Source organism: Crinia signifera, chromosome 7, assembly GCF_055691185.1.
Source record: "Crinia signifera chromosome 7, ASM5569118v1, whole genome shotgun sequence".
Classification (NCBI taxonomy): Eukaryota; Metazoa; Chordata; class Amphibia; order Anura; family Myobatrachidae; genus Crinia; species Crinia signifera.
In genome coordinates this window covers 41,317,349-41,341,263 of record NC_139223.1, presented here as the reverse complement: position 1 = coordinate 41,341,263, position 23,915 = coordinate 41,317,349, and the positions used below count along the sequence as shown (strand labels likewise).

The 23,915-nt window shown below is 46.3% G+C and overlaps 1 protein-coding gene across 4 annotated transcripts in view; it reads right to left on the bottom strand.

Annotated features, from left to right (window-relative positions):
* The window catches only part of LOC146020071 (dynein axonemal assembly factor 8-like), a 309,887-nt gene that overhangs the window by 91,358 nt on the left and 194,614 nt on the right, over positions 1 to 23,915 (bottom strand). For all 4 annotated transcript variants that reach the window (XM_083152871.1, XM_083152874.1, XM_083152872.1 and 1 more), the window contains 12 exons: positions 23,436 to 23,583; positions 23,129 to 23,317; positions 22,891 to 23,043; positions 21,090 to 21,284; positions 20,512 to 20,622; positions 20,289 to 20,433; positions 19,871 to 20,186; positions 19,750 to 19,787; positions 18,315 to 18,469; positions 13,200 to 13,341; positions 5,807 to 5,938; positions 4,713 to 4,907 (listed from right to left, as the gene is read on the bottom strand). In XM_083152871.1, the coding sequence (XP_083008997.1) occupies positions 4,713 to 4,907; positions 5,807 to 5,938; positions 13,200 to 13,341; positions 18,315 to 18,469; positions 19,750 to 19,787; positions 19,871 to 20,186; positions 20,289 to 20,433; positions 20,512 to 20,622; positions 21,090 to 21,284; positions 22,891 to 23,043; positions 23,129 to 23,317; positions 23,436 to 23,583 (1,919 nt within the window). The remainder of the gene's footprint in view (positions 1 to 4,712; positions 4,908 to 5,806; positions 5,939 to 13,199; positions 13,342 to 18,314; positions 18,470 to 19,749; positions 19,788 to 19,870; positions 20,187 to 20,288; positions 20,434 to 20,511; positions 20,623 to 21,089; positions 21,285 to 22,890; positions 23,044 to 23,128; positions 23,318 to 23,435; positions 23,584 to 23,915) is intronic.

Sequence of the window (23,915 nt, the reverse complement as noted above, 5' to 3'; positions counted from 1 at the left end):
GAATATTTATATGTTAATCTCCCGCCATGAACAAGGGGGCGTATATTTTTTCCCGCAATGTAGATGCAAATTTACGCCGATATTTCCCGCCGATAATTCCCGCTTAAATTACGCAGGTCTCAACGCACCTGATCAATCACCTGTATATGCACATACACAGGTTGTGGAGCATTGTGGGCTACATCGTGAAATGTGTGCACCTGTCATTCCAATGATGACTGTTGTCAGCTGGTATCTGTTGGAGTTCGTGTATGCCTTGTGAGTCACATTTCAAAACATCACGTTACAATGCTTTCCTTACATATGTAATGTGTATGAAATTGTCATACAGCAACATGTCGCATTGTGGCCCTTTAAGCAGCGTAGTTATGACTAGAGTGTTGCGTGTATTATTTTCCGCACACTGTAAATACAGTACTCCTCTCCATGGATATCGGTGTATCGTGCCCCCTTTAAGCAGCGTAGTTATAAGTAGAGGGTTGCGTGTATTATTTTCCGCACACTGTAAATACAGTACTTCTCTCTTCATTGAATGCATGCTGTTGGTTGTGGTGTGTGTATATCGGAACGGTCCGCGTAAGTTTCTATTCGCATCCAGTTTGTTAATGTAAGAGGGATTAATAAAGTTAATACCAAACAAACAATTTTTCGACCAATCAGCAAGCACCAAAAGTGATATATGTACCTGCAATTAATAACTGCGCCATTGCCAATATGACTTCTAACAGAGCTAGGCCATTTTCCACCCCTGAGCTGTTGGCCCTGGTCGACGTCATGGACCGTCACCTGGGGCCCAGGGGCCCATATGTTAGGAATGCGGACAAGCGGCGGGCGTATACTGCTGCCCGCTGCCTGATCTTCTCGACGACCGGCGTCCGCAGAAGCCTGGGGCAGGTTGAGCGGCGCTGGTCAGACCTGCGCCGGCGGCAGCCAGTTTTGCTGAGCACCCTTCGCCCGCCATATTGCCCGATGTAAGTTTTGATTACTAGTATGTCAGCGTTTTTTAGCAATGTTTTGTGTACTTTTTATAAATATGTTGCTGAGTATGGGGGTGTATATGGGGGTGTATATGGGTGTATATGGGGGGTATATGGGTGTATATGGGTGTATATGGGGGTGTATATGGGTGTATATGGGGGGTATATGGGTGTATATGGGGGTGTATATGGGAGGTATATGGGTGTATATGGGGGTGTATATGGGGGGTATATGGGTGTATATGGGTGTATATGGGGGGTAAATGGGTGTATATGGGGGTATATGGGTGTATATGGGGGGTATATGGGGTGTATATGGGGGTGTATATGGGTGTATATGGGTGTATATGGGGGGTATATGGGTGTATATGGGTGTATATGGGGGGTATATGGGTGTATATGGGTGTATAGGGGGTGTATAGGGGGGGGTTTAAGTAGTTGATCAGTTTTGGGTGTAGGATATCAAATAGTTTGCATGATAAATGTCTGAAATATCACAGCAATGCTAATTTTGAAGGCTATGAGCATGACTAATGTGAATTTTTCTTTCCCCCTTTTTTATGAAACCCAATCTTCGATTTCTATGCCATCAACATGAACATTTCAGCACGGGCAAGAGCCGCCAGAGAAGCCCGGGAGCAGGCACGCCGGGACCAGGCAGCCCAGGAGCAGCCGGAAGAGGAGGAGGAGGAGGAGAGGAGGAGGAGGAAGAGGAGGAGGAGGAAGAGGAGGAGGAGGAGGAGAAGAAAGAGGAGGAGGAAGAGGAGGAGGAGGAAGAAGAGGAGGAGGAAGAAGAGGAGGAGGAAGAAGAGGAGACACTGGGTGCAGCTTGGACCCACACAATTTCCCCATCCCCTTCCCCCTCCACAACCCCCACCCCCTCCACAACCCCCACCCCCTCCACAACCCCCACCCCCTCCAGGTGTTGGGTAACTCCAGTTCCCAGCATGATGTGCAACACAGGGCCGGATTATAATGGAGGCGCAAGGGGTCAGTGCCCCTGGGCCCCCCTCTAGCTAGGGGCCCCCTGTGGTTGTCATGTATGTTTTAAAAATAAAATGTTTAAGTTATGTTTTTTTTTTTTTAGCTAAATGTTTTGTGCATGGGTGGGGTAGTGCTGCAGCTTCACCTATCTGCCAATGTGACAATGATTTATGGTGCTGAGCATCGGGAGCCAAGGCACACTGATTGCACAAGTGTGCAGTGCATTTCTGGGAGTTGACTAAGTCCCATGACACTTTGCACCAGAGGACAGAGGCTGAGAAGTTTGTGCTGAGCTCTGATTGGTGGAGCTCATTACATGCTTCTCAGGTCCATGGAGAACAGCAGCAGCAGCTTAGTCATAGGAGGGTTTTTAATCAGAGGCAGCACTAGGACTGTGAGGTCTCCTCCAGAGTAAGGGGCAGAGGGACAAACACAGGCTTTTCATGTGGTGTGTGTGTATATATATATATATATATATATATATATCCCCTGCAGGTAACCATTGACCAAGTTTATTCTGCCTTTACTCTGTGTTTTGACAGTATAATATTCGCCCATGCAGTGTGCAGCCAGTAATGACAAGTGCAAGGGGGCCCCCCGCTCTAAAGTACCCCGGGCCCCCCAAAGGCTTAATCTGCCACTGGTGCAACTTAAATGTAGAGATTGTTTTGGTAATAGTGTGTGAGGCCATGCGGATGCATGCTTTACAAACATAGCTGTAGGCCTATAATTTGTACAGCAATGTCCTAAATTTAAAATACTAAGGAGTGCTTAAGCCACAACAATGTCATAACCCTTAAATAGCACAGGCTAATTGTGAGGTTAGAGGACAGTCCCCCAAAACCAAAGTACCAATTGGGATACAGCATACATTCATTGATGAAGGAGTAATTGAATTAATGTTATTTACTATGTACAGTATGTGTGTGTTAACATATTATTTTTTAGTACTGTGTTTACAGCAGACCCATCTTCAATGTAGTTTACAAATGTATGTGGCCTTCACACATAACTCTGAACTTTTTATTATGTACAAATACAACAAACTTTTGTGTATGTTATATATTAATTTTTTTTTTTTATCCCTTCACTACAGACACTGAACAGCAGCAGGAGGAGGTGGCACGGATCCGGAGGGAAATATTCCTGACCCTGCTATATTTATTTATTCTTTTTGCCCAACTGGACGACCTCATTTAATTTTTTTTTTATCCCCCCCCCCCCCTTATTATTTTTGCCCAAAATAAACGTTTATGTACAGTTCGAAATTGCCTGTGTTTTTACTAATAAATATGTTAGAGGGCTTGTAAGGGTAGGTACATACAGATGTGTACTGTACGTTATACTTGTAATTTGAGGTGAGGGGTAATGATTGATGTGTGAATGTGTGTGTTTTTGAGTAAAATAACACATAGTGAAAATGCATGCATGTTTAATGTTGTTAGATTAAAACATCACACATAACATCAGGGTAGGTATACATGTTACACATTGTGGACAAAGTAATTATGGACATAATTTAGTACATATACAGAAACACCAACATAACTTGATGTAAAAGTAACAGCAATATGGGGACACATAGATAGTGATTAAAATGCCACATTAGAACATAACAAATATACATGTAATGAGGGTTCAAATGTAGTTTTATTAGGTCTTTATTAAGGTAGACAATTGAGTTAATAGAAAACAATAATTGAATAACAAATAGATTAATTAATCAATTGTCAGATTAGTAGTTGAGAGGCAAGATTTGCAGGTCCATATATGTGAAGGGTATGCCAGCGTGCACGGACGTACGCTCACTCTCACGAGCGGTGACATAAGCTGAGTTTTCCATTGAAAACAATAGGGACCCGTCCGTGCAAGCTGGCGTACGCTCAGATCTCCGCAAGAAGTCGGTGGGAAGACGGACGAAAGACGTCCGTAAACGGCGCCGTACGCTCAGTTGTACGCCAGTTGTCGGAGTGCAAGGGCTGGGCCGTCCGCGTACGTTGCCGTACGCTCATTTGTACGCCACTCCCCTTCTACGGTATTTCTGCCCGTACGTAAGCGGCTGATTTGTGGGTGGACCTAACCCTAACGGCCGCGTACGGCTAGCGTACGTTAATAGCGAACGTACGCACGTTTGGCCGCTCCGATCAGAATAACCTCCTTAGTGTGAAAGCACAGGTTTGATAATGTGCAAAAGTGACTAAGAGCCTGATTCAACGTTAGGCAGCCCACAGCAAATTCGCTGTGGGGACCGATGGTGCGGTACTGTGCAAGCATATCGGCGAATATATGTATATGCAGGGCCGCTGTGCGATGCCAGTCGGCGAGGTGTTCACATACTGTAGCGGGGGTCGGGCAGGGGGAGGACAGGGGGCAGACACATGAGGACACCCAGAAAAGAGCTGGGAGAATGTAGGTGTGACGAAGCCTGCATGGGTTGGGGGTGTCTGACGTCACATGTCAGCTTCCGCCCTGTTTTTGGACATTTCCAAGCCAAATAAGGTCAGTTTAGACTAACTTTTCTTTGCGAATAGGGGAAAGAAATTATTGGATGGTCGTCGATCCCCCCCCCCCCCCCCATATGCTTGCATGCGAATGGATGTCAGCATTCGCCCCCATCCGCATGCTTCCCGCACCTCTGGCTTCATGCAGGCTACTATGCTGATTGATATTGCGGACAGAACAACGCTGTAGATTGCGTTGTTACATTTTTGTAGTGTGAATATATTTGTCGCCACTGTCTACTGTGCTTACCCGAGTTTGCGTCATGTTTTCTGGGCCGTGGCCTGAGGATCTGGCGCAGGAAATGTCCGGCTCTCTGCAGGATCGGCATCCCGCTCATGGTCAGGATCACAACTTGCTCAATTTCAGGGTCAGAGGTGAAAGGTTGCCTGGAGAACATGTTCTTGACCACATAGCTGGCATCGGGCACAGCGTGTAAATTTCCACCTATGCCAGATATAAAGATAGTACATGTGTTTAGGGTGGAACAGTAAAACGGTGTTTTGCTGTTTTTTTTTTTCTTTCCAAGCGTTGGGACATGGAGCATAGCTCCGCCCCCGACACCTGTGAAGCCCCGCCCCGTGTTTTGATTGGCCCACGGGGCAATCAGTCAAACACAATGGAAGACCATCGATATGTAAAAATATCGATGGTCATCCATTGCATAGCTTAGCACTATCGATGTCCAGTTGCAGAATTGCCATCGATGGCAATGGCAACGATGGCCAACCCTACATGTGTTACACCCCACCTCTCCCATACACAAATACATCCCTAATTCTAGCAGGAGGCAGACCACACATCATGTGCTGTATAGAACAACAATCTCACAGTATAACATTATACTATAGTGTATGATGGTTCTCTGTGTTGTATGTATGCACAGCTGCTTAATATTCTGGTGATAAAGTCTTCCATAGGCCCCGGCCTAAATACAGTACTCAATGGTGTAAACCAGGCATGCCCAAACTGTGGCCATCCAGCTGTTGTGAAACTACACATCCCAGCATGCCTTGCCATAGTTTTAGTATTCTGTAATAGCAAAATTGTGGCAAGGCGTGATGGGACTTGTAGTTTCATAACAGCTGGAGGGCCATAGTTTGGACATGCCTGGTTTAAACTATCGATGGAAACACACCAAGTATGTACTGTACATCGATGGCTAGTAACACAATCACCAATGCTGGAGACCACACCGATGGCCATCCCTAGCCCTGGGCAGGAAGTGACTCTTATCGTTATGTAAATTGTGAAGGTGTGTATAGGGGTGTGTCAGACCACCACCAATCCCATACAGTATATCCATCTACCAGATCACAGACAAGCCATATAGTGTATGAGGTTACCCAGGCCCTGCAGCAGACTGTCAGAGTAAGGTGCTGCATGGAAACACAAGCTTGGATTTAGATCCCCAGGATGAGATAGGCTGGTCCGGATGATACCAAGGAGACCCTGCTCGGCCAATTTATTCATTAGTCCTGTAAATACAGAAGAGGCAATAAGCAATATAGGCTACATCTGACAAGGTCATTCACTACAGGCTGGATGGGGCCCTATAATACTATAGAGATGCCACTAATCAGTGTCACTGTGCCAGTAGTAGAGGAGGTCAGCACAACATAATGTATGTAGAAATGAATGCAAATGCAATTAAAAAGCAGGGTGCAGGCATTGTGCACTTGTCTTTTACTAACCAATTTAGTAAGAAGATTACTTGGAAACCTGGTCCAGACTCAGGAGGAGCCACCACCACCACCACCACCACAAAAGGACTCACGGATGCGGAGACAGACTGCAGGCTTCAGAAGCAGCGGCGCAGTGTGAAGCCAGGAGGCCAGGACAGAGTAAAGAGCCGGCCCAACCTACGCATTAATATCCTTCCTCAGCCAGACCCCGCAATCGTGGAAGCACATATTACGGGTATGGTATAGCGCACAATGTCTAGTCAGTCAATAGGTCGACACCAAAAGTTAGACATTGACAAAAGTTAGACATGCATTAGTTAGACATTGACAAAAGTTAGATAAGCATTAAATAGACATTGACAAACGTTAGACATGCATTAGTTAGACATTGACAAAAGTTAGACATGCATTAGTTAGACATTGACAAATGTTAGATAAGCATTAGTTAGACATTGACAAACGTTAGACATGCATTAGTTAGACATTGACAAAAGTTAGGCATGCATTTGTTAGACATTGACAAAAGTTAGATAAGCATTAGTTAGACATTGACAAACGTTAGACATGGATTAGTTAGACATTGACAAAAGTTATACATGCATTAGTTAGACATTGACAAAAGTTAGATAAGCATTAGTTAGTCAGTGACAAAAGTTAGACATGCATTAGTCAAACATTGACAAAAGTTAGGCATGCATTAGTATATATATATATATATATATATATATATATATATATATATATATATATATATATATATATATATATAGTCCACTTCGGCGGCACTCACACCAAAGAAATTCAGTCAGATGGCAGCAGGTAAATCCAACATTTCGAAAAACTTTGATGACGAAAAAATAAAGTTTTTTTTTTTCGGATTTATATGCTGCCATTTGACTACATTTCTTTGCTGTGAGTACAGCCGAAATGAACTATATTTGGGAGACCTCTATGCCAAGGGGCTTCATGGAAGGCAACTGCAACACTGATTATTAATATGTGAGTGCCTATATATATTTATATATCACACACGTTAACAAACACACACACATTCTTGGTTTTCCCCTTTTTTCTCTTTTTACCTCCACCTGGCCTATGGGTGACTGGGATGAACTTACGCCTCTGCTCGAGGGTGATTTTATATACACACACACATTAGGAATGGGCAGTAAGGATTTCTGTACAGCTTTATAAACACAAAGTGATTCAAGAGGGGAGAAAGAACATTAAATAAGTAAATAAATAAGGAAAGTTATGGTAGAACCTACCTTTGTTAACTTTCTTTCCTTGAAGTCCATGGGAACCACAGGGGACATCGGGGTTGTAGGTGGATCCAGGGGGTCCGAGGCACCAATCAGCGAAGCTTCTTAAGATTTCCCAGGATGCCCGGGCCCTCTCCCCTATAACCCCGCCTCCAGGCTCACACAGCTCAGTTTTGGTAACAAGCCGTAAGCAGGAAGCGGAGAAAAGAAGAGGACAGAGAGAACACATGTCCAAGTACACATACATACATATCACGGTACATGAACAAGACTATGGTCGTTAAAGGTCACAGTGCAGTATATCACACATAGGGATACCTCAGGAACAAATTGAAGGGAGGGCGCCCTGTGGTTCCCATGGACTTCAAGAAAAGAAAGTTAACAAAGGTAGGTTCTACCATAACTTTCCTTTTCCTTTTCAGGGTCCATGGGTCCCACAGGGGACATCGGGGATGTCACAAGCCGTATTTCGAGGGAGGGAATTTGCCTGAGGTGTCAGAAGTACCCGACGACCAAAGGAGGAATCCTGGGAGGCGAACGTGTCAAAAGCATAGAACTTAATGAAGGTATGAACAGATGACCACGTTGCAGCCTTGCACAGCTGTTCGGCCAAAGCACCTTGGCGTGTTGCCCATGATAGGTCAGCCGCTCTGGAAGAGTGTGCTTTGGTGGAAGGAGGAAAAAGGCAGGTTATCCTGTCAATAAGCATCTTGAATAGCCATGCAGATCCAGCGAGCAATAGTCTGTTTGCTCGCTGGCCAACCCTTTTTGTGGAATTCATAAACCACGAAAAGGGAATTAGATTTTCTGACCGTCTTAGTACGGTCAATGTAGATGGTCAGAGCCCTGACCACATCCAATAAGCGTTCCTCTGTAGAGATATATTCCGTGTTAAATGCCGGAATCACAATCTCCTGATTGATGTGGAATCTGGAGACCAACTTTAGAAGGTGCGATGTTTTAGTCCACAACATCCCTATTGGGATGAAATATGAGGAGCTTACATGAAAAAGCTGACATATCTTGCATAAGCAATGACCAAGACAAATACTATCTTGTCTGTCAACCTTTTGAAATCCGTCGCTTGTAGCGGCTCGAAAGGAGGCTTGATTAAGGCCTGCAGTACGAGTGACAAATCCCACTGGGTTGTAGGAGGACCATATGGAGGTGAAAATGAATCACTCCTTGTAGGAGTGTACGTACCTCCGGTAAGAAGGTTAATTTCATCTGAACCCAGATGGATAAGGGTGAGACTTGGATTATCGGAGACGGCAGTCTAAGTCCAATGTTCAGACCATTTTGTCTGTTTGTTTGTTCAGACCCTTTTGTAGGAATGCCAGAATTCTGGCCACCTTGAAAACCTTTGGATCAAACTTCCTAGCCGTACACCACATACAGTAGGTGTGCCATATTTGGTAATAAATTCTGAATGATGCTGGCTTGCACGCCTGAATCATGACCTTTTTGGAAGAAAAACTTTAACTTTACAGTAAAGTAGTTTCAAGCGCCACGCTATCAAAGACAGGCGCTGACAAGGTCCTCGAGTATGAGACCACCCGAAAGGTTAAGAGGAAGGGTGGTTGGGAGGACATTTGTAGAAGGTCCACATACCAGTGCTGAGTGGCCAGGCTGGAGCTATCAGAACGAGATTCCCGCCTCCCTGTTTGAATATCCTGATTACCCTGGGAATCATGGATCTTGGTGGGAAGGCATACGGAAGATGATAATTCCTTGGAACTGCTAGGGAATCCATGAAGCTAGCTTGAGGATCCCTGTACCCTGACCCGAATGTTGACACTTTTGTTGTGTCTGGACACTATTAAGTCCACGTCTGGTAGGTCCCATCGGTCTTTGAGGAGGGCGAACAACTCTGGATGGAGTGACCACTCCCCCCGATGGAAGTCGATTTAGGGATCTGTTTTCCAATTTAGAACTGCTGGGAAGAAGATCGCAGACAGAGCCAGAAGACACGGTTTCGCCCAGAAAGAGATCCTAGAGACTACTTTGAGAGCAGCAGTGCTGCGAGGGTCTCCTTGGTCAAGTATGTACACCACAGCCGTGGCCTTGTCTGCTCTGATCAGGACCGGGTTCTTCTGAAGAAGGTCCTGAGAGCGGATTAGGGCATTGTAAGTTGCCCGAAGCTCCAACACGTTGATAGAGAGACGTGTTTTTGGATTGGTCCACACGCCCTGCAAGGCTCGGGAGTAAGCTAATGTCCCCCAGCCTACGAAGCGTCGTAAGTGAGGATCGTCCGTTCTTAGAACCAGAAGGGACATTGACTTGTGGACCTGATATTGTCCATCCGTTTTGCCAGAATGAGGTGTTGAGAGGGCAAAAATGAAACTGTGCCCACTCCACCATGTTCAAACAGTGACATCAGCAATCCCAAGATTTTCATTGCGCCCAGTGGCTTAAGACTCTGGAACTCTGCAAAAACACCCATATTTGGTGATGCAGAGAATCGTCCTTGTCCATGAGAAGAGACATCCTCCATGACTGGGTGTCCAGGGTAGCTCTCCAAATGCCACATTTATTGCGAGAGGAGCCAACCGAGATGTTGGAGTGTCCCGATTGTTATTGATAGGTGATAGCAATAATAGGGACTTGGCCACCAGTAGTAGGTCGTCTATATATATAGAAAGACTCGGATACCCAGACGGTGGAGATGTTCAGCCATAAATGCCATGAGTTTTGTGAAAATCCTGGGGCTAGAATTGAAAATGGCTATTTTAAAAAGCAAACCTGAAATGTTTCTGGTGTGCTGGCAGAATTGGGACATGCCAGTAAGCGTCCCGAATGCCCAGGGTGACTATTTATCCCCCGGTCCATGGGTAGGATTATTGTCCTTAAAGTTTCCATCCGAAACTTTGAACCCTGCACCACCTTAAAGAGACTTCAGTTTTAGAATTGGCCTGTAAGTTCCGTTTTAGAACCAGGACCAAAGACGAGTAGTAGCAGAGTCTTCTCTAGTGGTGAGGGATGACCCGAGACCGTAGCAGACCTTTTTATTTTAATAATTGTTCTGCTTAGTCTGAATTGTGAGGTAGACCCATGCGAAGACCTTATCCCTTTGACACCACTTCCTTTACCCAGGCATCCTTTTTATGTATAGTCACTGGTGTTCCTACAGCACCTGGTGTTCCCATGTGGCACCGATCCACTTAGTAACCAGGTCTAACACTGTTTTCCAGGATTGGAAGAGATAGGTCTTATCCAGTGTGGTATGGATGCAGGTGAGGAAGACGAGAAGTCAGCCTCCCGCTTGGGGTTCCCCCTGTGGAGGGGCGATTATGCAGGTGGTTGCCGGGATTGGCAGGAGCCTGTAGCAGCCCATGCTTGGGCTTGCCTTAATGGCCTGATTGGTCCTAGAATAGGACTGATCTCAGGCTTTCCTTTTTGAGGTAAAGCCGTGGATAGACACGCCATTTTGGCAGCTGTCAGAGAGGCCGCAAACTTGTTAAGGCCTTTTCCCAAATGAATTTTTACCCTTAAAAAGGTTAAAGTTCCAAGGTCTACCAGGACTCCAGGTCCACTTTCCCTGTATTGGGAAAATGATACGGCTGGCCTGAATGAAGCTGTGGGCAGCGACAGTGCCAGCCTCTGATATAGCTCCTATGTATATATAGATATAAATATCTATATATATATATACATATATATATATATGTATATAATGCTGCTTGTTTAATGTGAAGTACACATAACTCAGCATCCTCAGAGGAGTCTTCTAGGACCTGTATAAAGTGGCTTTAGCCATGTCAACAGAAGTCCTTCCCAGTGAATGGGGATATGACCCTTAAGGAATGTTTCAAACACCTTGGTAGGGTCTTTTAATATCAATACTGAAGTGACCAACAGTATTGAAGGATACCTTAGAATAAACCAAGGGATTAGTCGTGGTTCACAAACCTGATTAGCCCCTTAATCCCTCCTGACTACCATCAAGTGGTCTGAATGAGGGCATTAGGGTTAGTTTCTGCTTTTATTAAAAACCATCTCTGGTTTTAGCAGTAGGTTCAGGCTTCACCAAGTCTGACATTAAGACCTCACGGATTGCATGAGTGAGAGCTGCCACATCAGTTGTCCCTGCTTTGAAACAGGAGTGCTGTAGGCATAGCATCATCATATTGTCATTATGAATATTGATGACATCCTCAGCATTAACATTATTTTCCCCCTTGTGATCTGTGTCAACCTGTGCTACAGAAAGCAATTGTTAACAGAAACCTATTAGGTAGTGCAGCGTCAGGTAGCAGGTGTTGCCTAGCTACCGAAAACTGCTGCCAGATCTGCACAGAGGTAGACAGGGCCTCCCACCAAGGTGGAGGGGGCTGGACTACAGAGGGTGCAGTAGGGGGTCAAAGGCAATACAATAGGCTGCCTAGTAACTGTTGTTAGGCTGCCCAGGGAGGTTGTGGGAAACCACCGTGGTGGCAGAGGACTGGCCAGGGGGGGATAAAGTGAATGACACATAACCCGTCCTGGAAGACATCCTGTGAGACAGGCCTGCAGCACAGCTCTTGCAGGACAGGAGCTTTGTAAACTCTGTCTGGTTGCACCCCCGTTTGGATATAATGCAAACAAACCCAAAGTGGGGGGTTACAGTGCACAATAGGTATATACCACAGAGGAAAACCTAGAGTGATATCACTGAGTGTAAGTGACCCTAGAGGATTAAACCTCTGTCATCCTCCTCAGAAGATGAGAGAAATACAGAGGACAGTGCAGAAATACTGACAGAAAGTGAAAGTAAAGGAACTAGCACATTGCAGTCACATACACAAGCATTTACATACAGCCATTTTACAGCCTATAAATGCTATCACACCCTGTATCAACCGCTTGAACTCTATTGGAGTAAGGGGGATTTAGGGTGTCTGTGAAAGCAATCACTTAGTCAGTGAACGGTTTCACAGGGGAGACTGTGCCCTCTCTCTGGAAGACTACTGTGCCTGTGGGAATGGCGCTGGTCTGAGAGAAGGGGGGGCGGGCACAGGGTTAATGCAGCTAACTGAGCGGCTATCTCCGAGGAGAATGGCGCCAAAGCTGGGGGAGGGACTGCAGGCTACGCGCCACCTCCCCTTGCTGGTCTTCCCCCACCAGGTAAAAAGGAGCCTTGTAAAATGGATGTCCCCCACATCCTGGCCTGCGCTCCGGTCCCCGGTGGTCTAGTGGAGTCCCTGACTCGAGGGCCAGTGTCCACGCCAGCTGCTGCGGCTGTCTCCCACAGCGCGCAGCATGGCAGCGGTTTGTGCTCTCTAAGAGAGCCTTACCTTCTCCTGGACGCCGGCCACGCTGCCTGGAGGAGATTCCGCGGTGCTAGGCGCTGTCTCCCCTCCGCCGGGCTACCCCGCTTGACCGAGGTCGTGGGGGAATGTCGGCGCCGGCAGGAGTGATGCGGCTGCTCGCGCCGCCGTCAGATGATTGACGGCGGTGAGCAGCCTCAGCCGCAAAGCGGCTCAGCCGCTTAGGCGGCAGATTCAATGTAAAAATAAATAAAAGTAAAAAAATATAGCAGCTTCTTATGGGATTACCTCAGTGAGGTAATCCCTGCTGATAAAAGGTGCGTCTGCTTCCTGCAGGCACCAAACAAAAACTGAGCTGTGTGAGCCTGGAGGCGGGGTTATAGGGGAGAGGGCCCGGGCATCCTGGGAAATCTTAAGAAGCTTCGCTGATTGGTGCCTCGGACCCCCTGGATCCACCTACAACCCCGATGTCCCCTGTGGGACCCATGGACCCTGAAAAGGAAAAAGCTATTTTCTGTTTTATATATACAGTACAAATGACCTCACCATGGAGGAGGGCTGGTGTGTGATGTCCAACATTCTCTTTCCGGAGGAGGAGGAGCAAGCTGTGGTGGCGTGGCCCAGGTGTGACCGTGCAGGGCTCCAGCTGCGGTTGGGTGGATGAAGTGTTTTGGCAGAAGACTTTCAGCTACAATATAGTGATAAGATTTGGAAACGTTAGTTTCATGTTCAAATGACTGATTACTTTATTATTTACAAACATGTTTGCCAACATACACTGATAGCACTCCAGGAGAATCCTGGAGGTGGCCGCCAGGTGGGAGGTGTTGGCTAGTGTTGTGTCAGTCACCCGGACATTTGGCAGCCACACTGAGAGGACTAAAGTTGTGTGCAGATACGCTGAGGGACCGACTAAACAGCGGGCCGGGGGACCAGTGAACCTTAAAAAGGTAATCGGGTGAGGGTGCAATACAGGGAGTAGGGACGCCAGCTCCCTGTAACATCGGTAGAGACTAGATCCCCTTCAGTTTTTATTACAGGATGTGATGTTCAGTGAGGGCGGAAGTTGTTAGATGCCCTCACAACGTTTTTTATTTTATGTGTAATTCACGTAGGTGTAGTTTATTTTTTATTTTTTTTGCTGCATTGTACCCTCGCGGGCTCGTCACGCTTGCACACTTTGGGCATGGTGGCTCGCTTCGCTCGCCACAGATTTATATTCCCCCTCACGTGGACCCAGGGCATGATGGTAAAATTGTCAAAACTGAAGGGGATCTAGACATTACCCTGTAAACATCCTCACTTGATCATCCATTCAGTATACACTGGCCAGATTTTGAGACGTTGCCAATTAGACACTTTTGCTTTCTATAGACATTGTAAGGAACTTGTTTTCTTGCACGGCCACACCGATTTGCATCAGGGTGATCGTGTCGGAAAAATTGCGTCGGTCGCATCGCATGCGACCAAATCGCATGCGATGCGATCGACCCGATTTTTACATTGAATCAAATGTGAATAGGGCCCCTGGGACCCTATTTTACATTGGATTCAATGTAAAGTATTCCCCAGACCCCCAATTTTACCCCCTCAACGCCACGCCACGATTGACGCCAACCCGAAGCGTGGCGAGCGCAGCGAACCCACGAGGGGTGGCGGTGTGCGTCCTCCGACCTTTTTCATACCCCTACTATCCACGTCGGCGTTGAGAATATAAAGTGTGGCGAGCGCAGCGAGCCACTGAGCCCGAAGCGTGGCGAGCGCACGCGTATAACTTCACAGGTATACGCGTCCCCTGGCGGGGCGCGCTGCGCTCGCCACGCTTTGGGCACGGTGGCTCGCTGCGCTCGCCACACTTTATATTCTCAACTCCACGCCGACGTGGATAGTAGGGGTATGAAAAGGTGTGGGGTGACGCTCACAATGGGGTTGCGTAACCCATGACGGGGCCATATACAATGTGAAATGGGTCATATTGGCCCATTTCACATTGTTTCCTATGTAAAATGGACTTAATCAAGTCCATCTCATCTTGTGCCATTATAATGGCACAAGACCGACGCGATGCTCCCGATTTCAATGTTAAAAATATTTTAACATTGAAGCCTATGGCAAAATCGGGGGCATCGCGTCGGTCGCGTCGGGGGCCATGTTAATGCACGCGATCGTCGCGATGCCCCCGATTTTGCCTTTGCCGGCAAAATGGACCTGATTTCAAAGGAAATCGGGTCCATCGCGTCCATCCTGTACCTTAACTTTAAGGTACATGATGGCCGCGATTGTGGCCGTGCTAGGAAACAAGTACCCATTGTAATATTGTTTTATTAAAGTCCTATTAAAATTGATCACAATATCATATGTTGCATAGAGACATCATTATCAATAAGTGAAGACAGGAACAGGTTAGTTGCTGCACCATCATAATTCACAGCATAGTTACCAGTGGTAGCACCAACTTCCTTGATTATAGGTATTAATAGAGGATTGGGGACGTCCTCTCAGTTGTGCAGCTCCGACGTAGGACCACATTAAGGTGCGCGCAGGACATCCCTTTTGTATCTTAGTGTTGTGTTATGTTTGCATCTTCATAGCTCCACCCCCACGGAATTGTAATTGAGGGTGTGGCCATGATACTGTGATTCAGCATGCAATATGCCGGCCTACTCTCATCAAGAGCCCCCAATATTGAAGCGTAAGTAGGTCATTATATGATAGGGATTTAACAGCTGTAAATGACTCTTTCATTACTATAAAAATTAATAAAGAATCAATTTATTATCGAGATCTAGTTATTATTGATGTTCCACAGGACGTCTCCCATGGTCAGCACTCAGTTACTGGCTAGGCTGGTGGTTTCCAAATTGGGTACCATAGGGCACATGCAGGAGTGACATGGGTTGGTGGTCCATGGCAATCTAAAACTATGGGGGTTATTTTGATTCACTCCTTCTGGCAAATTCCTTCTTAGATGGACAAAACCATGTGCACTGCAGGGGGGCAGATGTAAAATGTGCAGAGAGAGTTAGATTTGGGTGAGTTATTTTGTTTCTGTGCAGGGAAAATACTGACTGCTTTATTTTTACACTGCAATATAGATCTCACTTTGAAGTAAAACCCCACCCAAATCTAATTCTCTCTGCACAAGTTACATCTGCCCCCCTGCAGTGCACATGGTTTTGTCCATTTGAGAAGAAGGAGTGAATCAGAATAAGGCCCTATGTATGGTCAATGTGATAGGCAAAACCAGTGCTAGAAGCCGCCAATCATACAATATGTCATCCTAACCCTGTTGACCACCACATACTGAACCTAATTTTCATTTGGCCGAAGAGTGCCGTGGAGAAGAATGCTGATACTATAGGGTGCAGTGATTCATGAACGTTTGGGAACCATTGGGATACTGAACAGAAAGAGATAAGGAGAACATGGGATTGGTAAGCAGTCATTATATCTACAGTGTCTAGGTCAACAATCAAAATGTCAACAACTGTTGGTCGACAGTCAAAAGTTCTACATGGTCAAAAGTTCGATATGGTTAAAAGGTTGACATGGTCAAAAGGTTAATGTGGAAAATGTCTATATGAAACAGGTCAACATGGGGTTTTTAAAAAAAATTGGGGGAGCTGACAAGTGGTATTTCATACCCTACCATCCACTACGGCAGGTATTCCCAACCACGGTCCTCAAGGCACACCAACAGTGATATCCAGGCTCAGCACAGATGGTTTAATCAGAAACCCTCAGATACTAATTAAGTCACCAGTGCTCAAGCCTGGATATCTACAAATACGATAAAGAAGAGACAGAAAAGTAGTCGTGGCGGATGCACACCATATTCGTATGAAGTATTTTATTGTCTCGATGGACTATTCATGTGGTTTTATATCTTAAGTGGGGAATCCTTTTAATCTTTAATATTGTTGGGATTCAGGATACACCCACTATGGTTGGCGAAATACAAGAGGTTAAAATTGACGTACAACATATATACACATATAGTGAAAAAAAGATGAGGAATAAGTGCCCAATAGGTTATTAAAATATAGGTAGACCGGGCTGCAAAGTATGGTGCCTGTGGTAAGCTGGGGATTTATATCACCTAAATATACACAGTATTGGATATATCCTCTGTGTGACCTATATGTTGCCTATTATTGGCTTTTTAGTGTCACAATATATTTATATACTGTGTATATCTCTGCTAGATCCCTGTTGCCCCTTGTTATCGGGTGTCACTCAGAGTCTGTGGGATGCATAAATGGTATAATTGTTAGGGACGGGTAATGACCTCTATCCCAATTTCAAACCTTGGCCTGTCTTTGTGGTTATTATTGGTTTAGTTTACCATATATCCACATTGTGTGAGTTGTGTTAGACAGTAAGATGTAAGGTATTATAGCGCGGCAACAGTTAAGTGGACTGCTTATATAGTTATAGCATCCACTGATACTTTCTGGCCGTGATGTTATATGGTATTAATACCTGCTGCTATAATAGCAGACTGTCTCCCTTATACACACTCTATACTAGGTGCATTTTAGTACAGGTTTTAATTTACTGTAGGCGTTTGTTAATACACATTCCTATATTGTATGCACTGCAGTATATTCAGTTTAACAGAATGTTGCTCTTTTGCTCATAGAGAATGAGTAATACAATGTTGCAAGGCCAGGTAGGCTATTAGTATCATTTTTAGCATCCCATGTTTGTTTACTGACTGTAATGTGCAGTCCGATACTGACACCTACTGGTATAATTTTGGATGTTCTGTTATACACAACATGGGGTTTTTAAAAAAAATTGGGGGAGCTGACAAGTGGTATTTCATACCCTACCATCCACTACGGCAGGTATTCCCAACCACGGTCCTCAAGGCACACCAACAGTGCAGGTTTTAGTGATATCCAGGCTCAGCACAGATGGTTTAATCAGAAACCCTCAGATACTAATTAAGCCACCAGTGCTCAAGCCTGGATATCTACAAAACCTGCACTGTTGGTGTGCCTTGAGGACCGTGGTTGGGAATGCCTGCACTACGGCATGCTGGCAAAATATAATAGTGTGCCGAGCGCAGCGAGCCATGCAAGGGAACGCGGTACACATAGACATGTCCATACCAATCTATGTTGACATAGACACCAAAATAACACGAAAAACTCACCTTTTCCATGTGGACCTTTTGAATGTCGAACTTTTGACCCTGTCAACCAACAGTGGTCGACCTTTTGACTGTAGATCTAGACATTGTAGATCTAATATACCATAACCCTGGGACTGCAGTAGGGATGTGGATCATGGAGTGGACAGTCATTAGGTGGGCCCAAAAGGTCAACAGGAGATTTAAAAAAAATTTAGGGTGTCTATGTCAACCCCTGAGCATGTGGTCCCCCATTTAGTGGACTGCTTTGCTCACCAAGTTTCGGGTCAGTTGACTCGCTCCACTACTACCACGCACGGCACACTTCACCGCTCCCAATCGTAATCTACAGTATGTTGAATGGGGGGAAAAAACCTGACCTGACCTCGTATCTCACCCCACTAACACATATTCTCCACCAAGTTATCATCAGTCCCATAATCACTAAAAACAAAGAATCTACAAAGTCTTTGAATACATAAGTATAATGAGAACATTAATCCTAACGTGACTAAATACTGTACCTGGGATGGAGCCAAGTTCAACATGGCCGCTCGCTTAGCAGACAAACAGAGGTTACGGATGCCGTGCAGGGCGAATCCTCGCTGGCAGCATGTGTCCATAATGTCCCCAATAGCGTATGGTGGTACAAGAGACGAGACCACGAGAAACACATCTCCTGGGGGCACCAGTAACAATGGTGATTAGAGTAATGGCTTTAGTGTTCCTAAACACCCAACAACGGAGCCCCTTCAGCTGCAGCAGTGTATATATAGGTCATTAATTGCCTTATGGGAACTATATAACATGAATGGCTACAAATCAGGAATAAGAGGCTACTTCCACCTCATGGAGAAACAGCGTCAAGCAGAAATGTCATTGACTAATTCCCTCCTACATGTCTTCAAAGGCTTCCACTCTTCACATTCATTTTATTGGCTATTGCTCCTGAAACTCTTACAAAATAGACTAAAGGTCCATACACACTGGTGGTTATTCTGATCAATATACACTGGGGATTATTCTGGTCTCCATACACACTGGGGATTATTCTGGTCCATACACACTGGGGATTATTCTGGTCCATACACAATGGGTGATTATTCTAGCCCATACACACTGTTGGTTATTCTGGTCCATACACACTGGGGGTGATTCTGGTCCATACACACTGGGGGTTATTCTGCTCCATACACACTGGGGGTTATTCTGCTCCATACACACTGGGTTATTTTGCAGCTCAAATGGTAAAACTGAGCCGCTTCAAGCTCAAAACTTCACTGAGGGTTTTTCTAACCGAATTAGGCCCCTGCCTCGATGGATAGGGATTTGCACATGCGCATTTCTGTGCATGTGCAAACCCTGATTGTGAACGGCCGTGGAGAGTTGCTCACTCGCTGGGCTGTTTGCAGTGGGGAGGGAGGGACGGGGGTGGTCAGGAGCGGCGCTAGGCCATTGAAATGGCTAGCGTTTCTTAGGCTTCCCATGAATAGGCTGGCCGTTCCCATGGGTACGTGAGTGGGCTGATGCCTGCCGGGGGCAGGCCGCTGACGTCACATGACATCAGCTGCCCGTCCTGTCTTTGTCCTGCAGCCCACAAATATGTCTGTCCCAACTGACTTATATTTGCGAAGGCAGGGGATATCATTCGATGTTCAGTGACCATTGAATGATTTCTGCTGCTGCAGGCACATAGGAGGGGGATGTGGTTGCAGGGGCGGCGTCACAGGGACTCAGTAAGCTGTGAGCTTTGCAGCTTACCGAGTCAAGCAGAATGACCCCCACTGTCACTTTAAACTCAGAATCCTTTTTTCTCTTAGTGAGGCGTGGGCTCTCCAGCAACAAGGTGACAGCAGGACCAGGCAACAACCGGGGCTTAGGGTGGATCACAAAATCTACCTTGGCTTGTTTGTTTGCATCTCCTTTAACAACTGGTTGTAGATTTTCTGTGTTGCTTACCCCTAGTGGTGGCTGTCAGTAATGCAGGAGGCTGGAATCTGAGACAGGGAAAGGTGACACGTTTTATCAGAATGACGACGGCAATATACGGTATAATGAAACTACAATGAACAATTATTACCTGGGCTGTGTGCTCCTCCCTTGTGGATTCTGAATGCCAATCTCTACGTTCCCATTACTGGGTATTCTTCCCCCAAACCACAGGCTGAGATCCCTCGATATGCGTCCTGAGGTTCGGGGGTAATACAGGAGGGTATCCTCTCGTGTGAGACCATACAGGGCATTTAATGAGTTTGGGTCTGTCAGACGGGCAAGCAGGGGGTCACGAGGGCCTGAAATGTTCTCCCATATTTCACTTACACGGTGCCCACGCAAGGCTAAAACCAGGACTGGTTGGCTATTGACATCACCTCCAGGACTGATATGAGGCAGTGCATCTGAAAGCAAGGTAAAGTATATATGAATAGAATGGGGATGAATAATTCATTTCAATTGTGTTTAGCAACAAAAAGAAATGTCCAGGCCAACCAAACAATTACCTATTATTAATTGTAGAGTAGAAGCTTGTGGGTACAGCAGTCTCAATCCGCACACATCCAGCCCTGCTGTGAGAATCAGGTGCAGAGCATGGTGAAACGCGACGGGTTCTCGCAGAAGAGTGCCAAATAATGTGACCGGGAGCACCTAGGGGAAGATGACCGGCTTACAGCAGTGCTGCATGGGGTGTGTATGTACAAGTATTTGGCCTGGGAGAATTCTCACCTCAATCTCACTGTCCATGAGAGAGTCGGGGGAAAGCGGACACAAACGCTCCTTACTCTCCAGTGTTTGCCAGAAGAACCCAGAGGATGAAGAGAAAACTTTTCCCACTGCCTGGAAAACACACAGAGACTCCCTTCATGATACCAAATGCACTAAGTAATCGTTCACCTTTCCTACTGCACATAAACCCCTATTACATTCCTGCACATAGTACTGACCTGACTTCACCCCACCCTCACACAATACCACATTCCCCCACCCACTACTGACCTGATTTACCTTCACCTGACTAACGCACACATCCCCCCACTACATCCAAGTGGGCACAGAGTGAGAACAGAATAATGTGCTGTATTGAGGCACGAGCCTGACCTCTTTCGGTGTCCATGTCAACTTTAATCAATATAAACATCAAATATAAACATCAAAAGATGTGGGAGGTTCCCCTGCCCTGCGAATGGGTTGCCCTTGCGAATGAGTGGCACCAGCAAAACATGGGTTTGGTGGACTTGCAAGACTGCGAATTTGCAGCCTTGCGAATCAACCAGAATAACCACCAACATGTGGACAACGCTTACCTGTGGGTCAGGATTCAACATTGCTATGCTGCTCAGTCTGATGGCCGGGATATCCAGGTTCAATGGGAAGAGCTGTCCCAGAAGCTGCTGCATTACCTCCTCACTCCACCAGGTGATGCTGTGTAAGGTGTTGTGTGACAGGAACAGAGACGTCTGCTGGTAAAAACTAGATGTTCCTTGATGGTCTTCTTTGCCCTGAGTGAGTTACATAACACAGCTCAACTTCATACCATAAATAGTATATTTATTGCTCAGGTAATGAAATCTGACATAGAAATTACGCTGTAATGAAAACCTGCAAATGTGTAATGAAATGTTCCAGAAGGTTATTAGTAAAGTGGTAATAATGGGAGAAGGTTTCAGCCTGAGCACAGCAGACTTCTGGTCTTTGGGCTTGATGTACAGATGTAGCCTGCTACATCTTTGCAGAGGCTGGCGATTCTATCGCCAGCGGCCGGCTACCGCGAGGGACGCGCACGCACGAGATGCTTGCGCACCCCGTGGCAATGGAGCCTACCGCCGGTCCCCGCTGCCTCCTCCATTGGTCCCCCTCGCCGCCGCAAACCACCCCAGAATGAGCAGAGTCTCCCTGAAGCGGAGACGGGCAGGGAGACACGCACGATACTGGGACGCACGCGCGTCCCAGTCCTTATTGCCGGCGCTCTCCAGTGAAAGGGATCTGGCGGGCGCCGGCAACAGATGAAGAAGGCTCCATCTGTAGAATTAATTGTAAAAATGTATCTGGGACTGTGTTCATAATGCATATATCTTTATATCAGGGTTGCCTACCCTCCCGGAATGGCCAGGAGGCTCCTGAAATTCCGGCCCTTCTCCCGACTCCCTGGAAAGGTGGGTAATCCTCCCGGATACCAGCGGCACCCTCTGAATCACCCTGGTCGCAGCGGTAATTTGCCGCGATTTGCGGCTATTCGGAGGGAGGGGCTAAAGATGAAACTTGTGCCACTTAGCCCTGCCCCCCTGCAGCTACACCCCTGTATATAACACATGTAACTGTGACAGGGAAGGTGGCCCCTCTCAGCTCTGGTCCCCATAGCAGCTGCACCCCCTGCACCTATGGCAGCTACACCCCTGTATGTAACACATGTACCTGTGACATAGGAGGTGGCTCCTCTCAACACCCTGCACCTATGGTACCTAAGCCCTTGCATCCACATAAATATAGGTCCATCACTATGGCAGTATGAGGATGACCAACTTCCTAAATGCCCACAAAGTTGGCTATGAATCATGACTATTAAAATTGTATTTTTTTTTCTTCACAAAATTCACCTGTTTTTATGTATTAAGAAAGACACTGAAGTTGATAGTGTGGGGTGTGTACACATCCACATTGCACTGGCCGCACCCACACAGCGCTAACCACACCCACACAGCACTAACCACACCCACACTGCACTGGTCACAGCTCCTCCCTTTCCAGGTACAGATCCTGAAAGATTTTCAGCCCCATGTCCTGTTATTTGGTCCTGGGCACAAAGATTACATTGTAATATGTCACTCAGAATCATACACATCTCTAAGGGTTAGCTAAAATCATGATATGTATGGGCTAAGTGACACAGGGATAATATTGGGAGATTAGGTTAGTGCCGGGTCACTGTGAAGCGATGTAAAGTGTCCAGCATTAGGGGTTAGGGGCCGGATTCAGAGGCCCAGGTGCTTGAATCAGGGAATCAGGCCCTAGATGAGCAAACGCTCATTAAGCATCAATAGTGAATTGTACCAATGTGTATAACATGGACCCATTGCCCTTGACCTCACTCATTTGCATAACTCTCACCTTGTGCTTTCGGGCTCTGTGAGTACTCTGCGCTGGTACATCATGAGGGGAGATACAGGCGTACAATGCCAGTCCTTCCTCTCGCCACACTTGCTGAAGCCCCAGTACCTGGAAAGGAGCATCCCCCTCACCGTGAGGATTTAACGGCGACACCTGGGATAAAACACGTGAATGAGAGAGCTATAGCACAGCATCTAATGTAAGCGATGAAGACTGAGCGCACCTGAGGTTTACTCACCAAGGAGAGGAACCAGACCAGCAAAGCATGGTAGGTATTTGACAGGGAAAGAGAGGACACTGGACAGCGACCGCTCTGCTGCCCTGGTATAATAACCTGACCACAACTGGACAGGCGAATGGTGAGGAGCAGCCTCTCACCCCCACTTCTCACTGGTAGGGGGTCTACCTCTGGAAAGTATGAAGCTTCCTGTACAGTAGAGTACAACGCTGGTCATTCACAGATGCTGGTCATTTACCCTCTAGTCTACCAAACATCCCCCTCATTACCAGTTTTATTATATGCCCAACCAATCACAGACTTTTACCGGATGAAACAGAATTGGTGTTTGTTCTGCCATTGGTTGGCGGCCTCTGACAGAGTTTTGTGGTTTCATCCTGTCCAGCTGGGTGTGCATGCTCTGTCTCCTTTTCCTTTCCTTCTCCCGCTTGTCCTTCTGGACCTGTTCATCCGCGCTGCAGTATCAGACAAGACTGATATTTACATGCACCTTTTAACTTATGTTCTGCATTAGACAGAAACTCACATGCGTCCTCCTATAACAACGGTGTGTCAGACTGTAACGCCATAAAACTTTATTTACAAAGACAATAATAAACAATCGTAGTCCAATTATTTTAACCAGTGCACCGGCACCCAGTGGTGCCCTGGGACACTTGCAGGGATGCCTTCGGTTGGTTATCTAGGACCAATTTAAATATTTGATGGTAAATTTAATAGTCAAACCCACTATTTGTAACTTTCAATCCTAAAATATGTAGACCAACTATGGCAAATACTGTCCTTC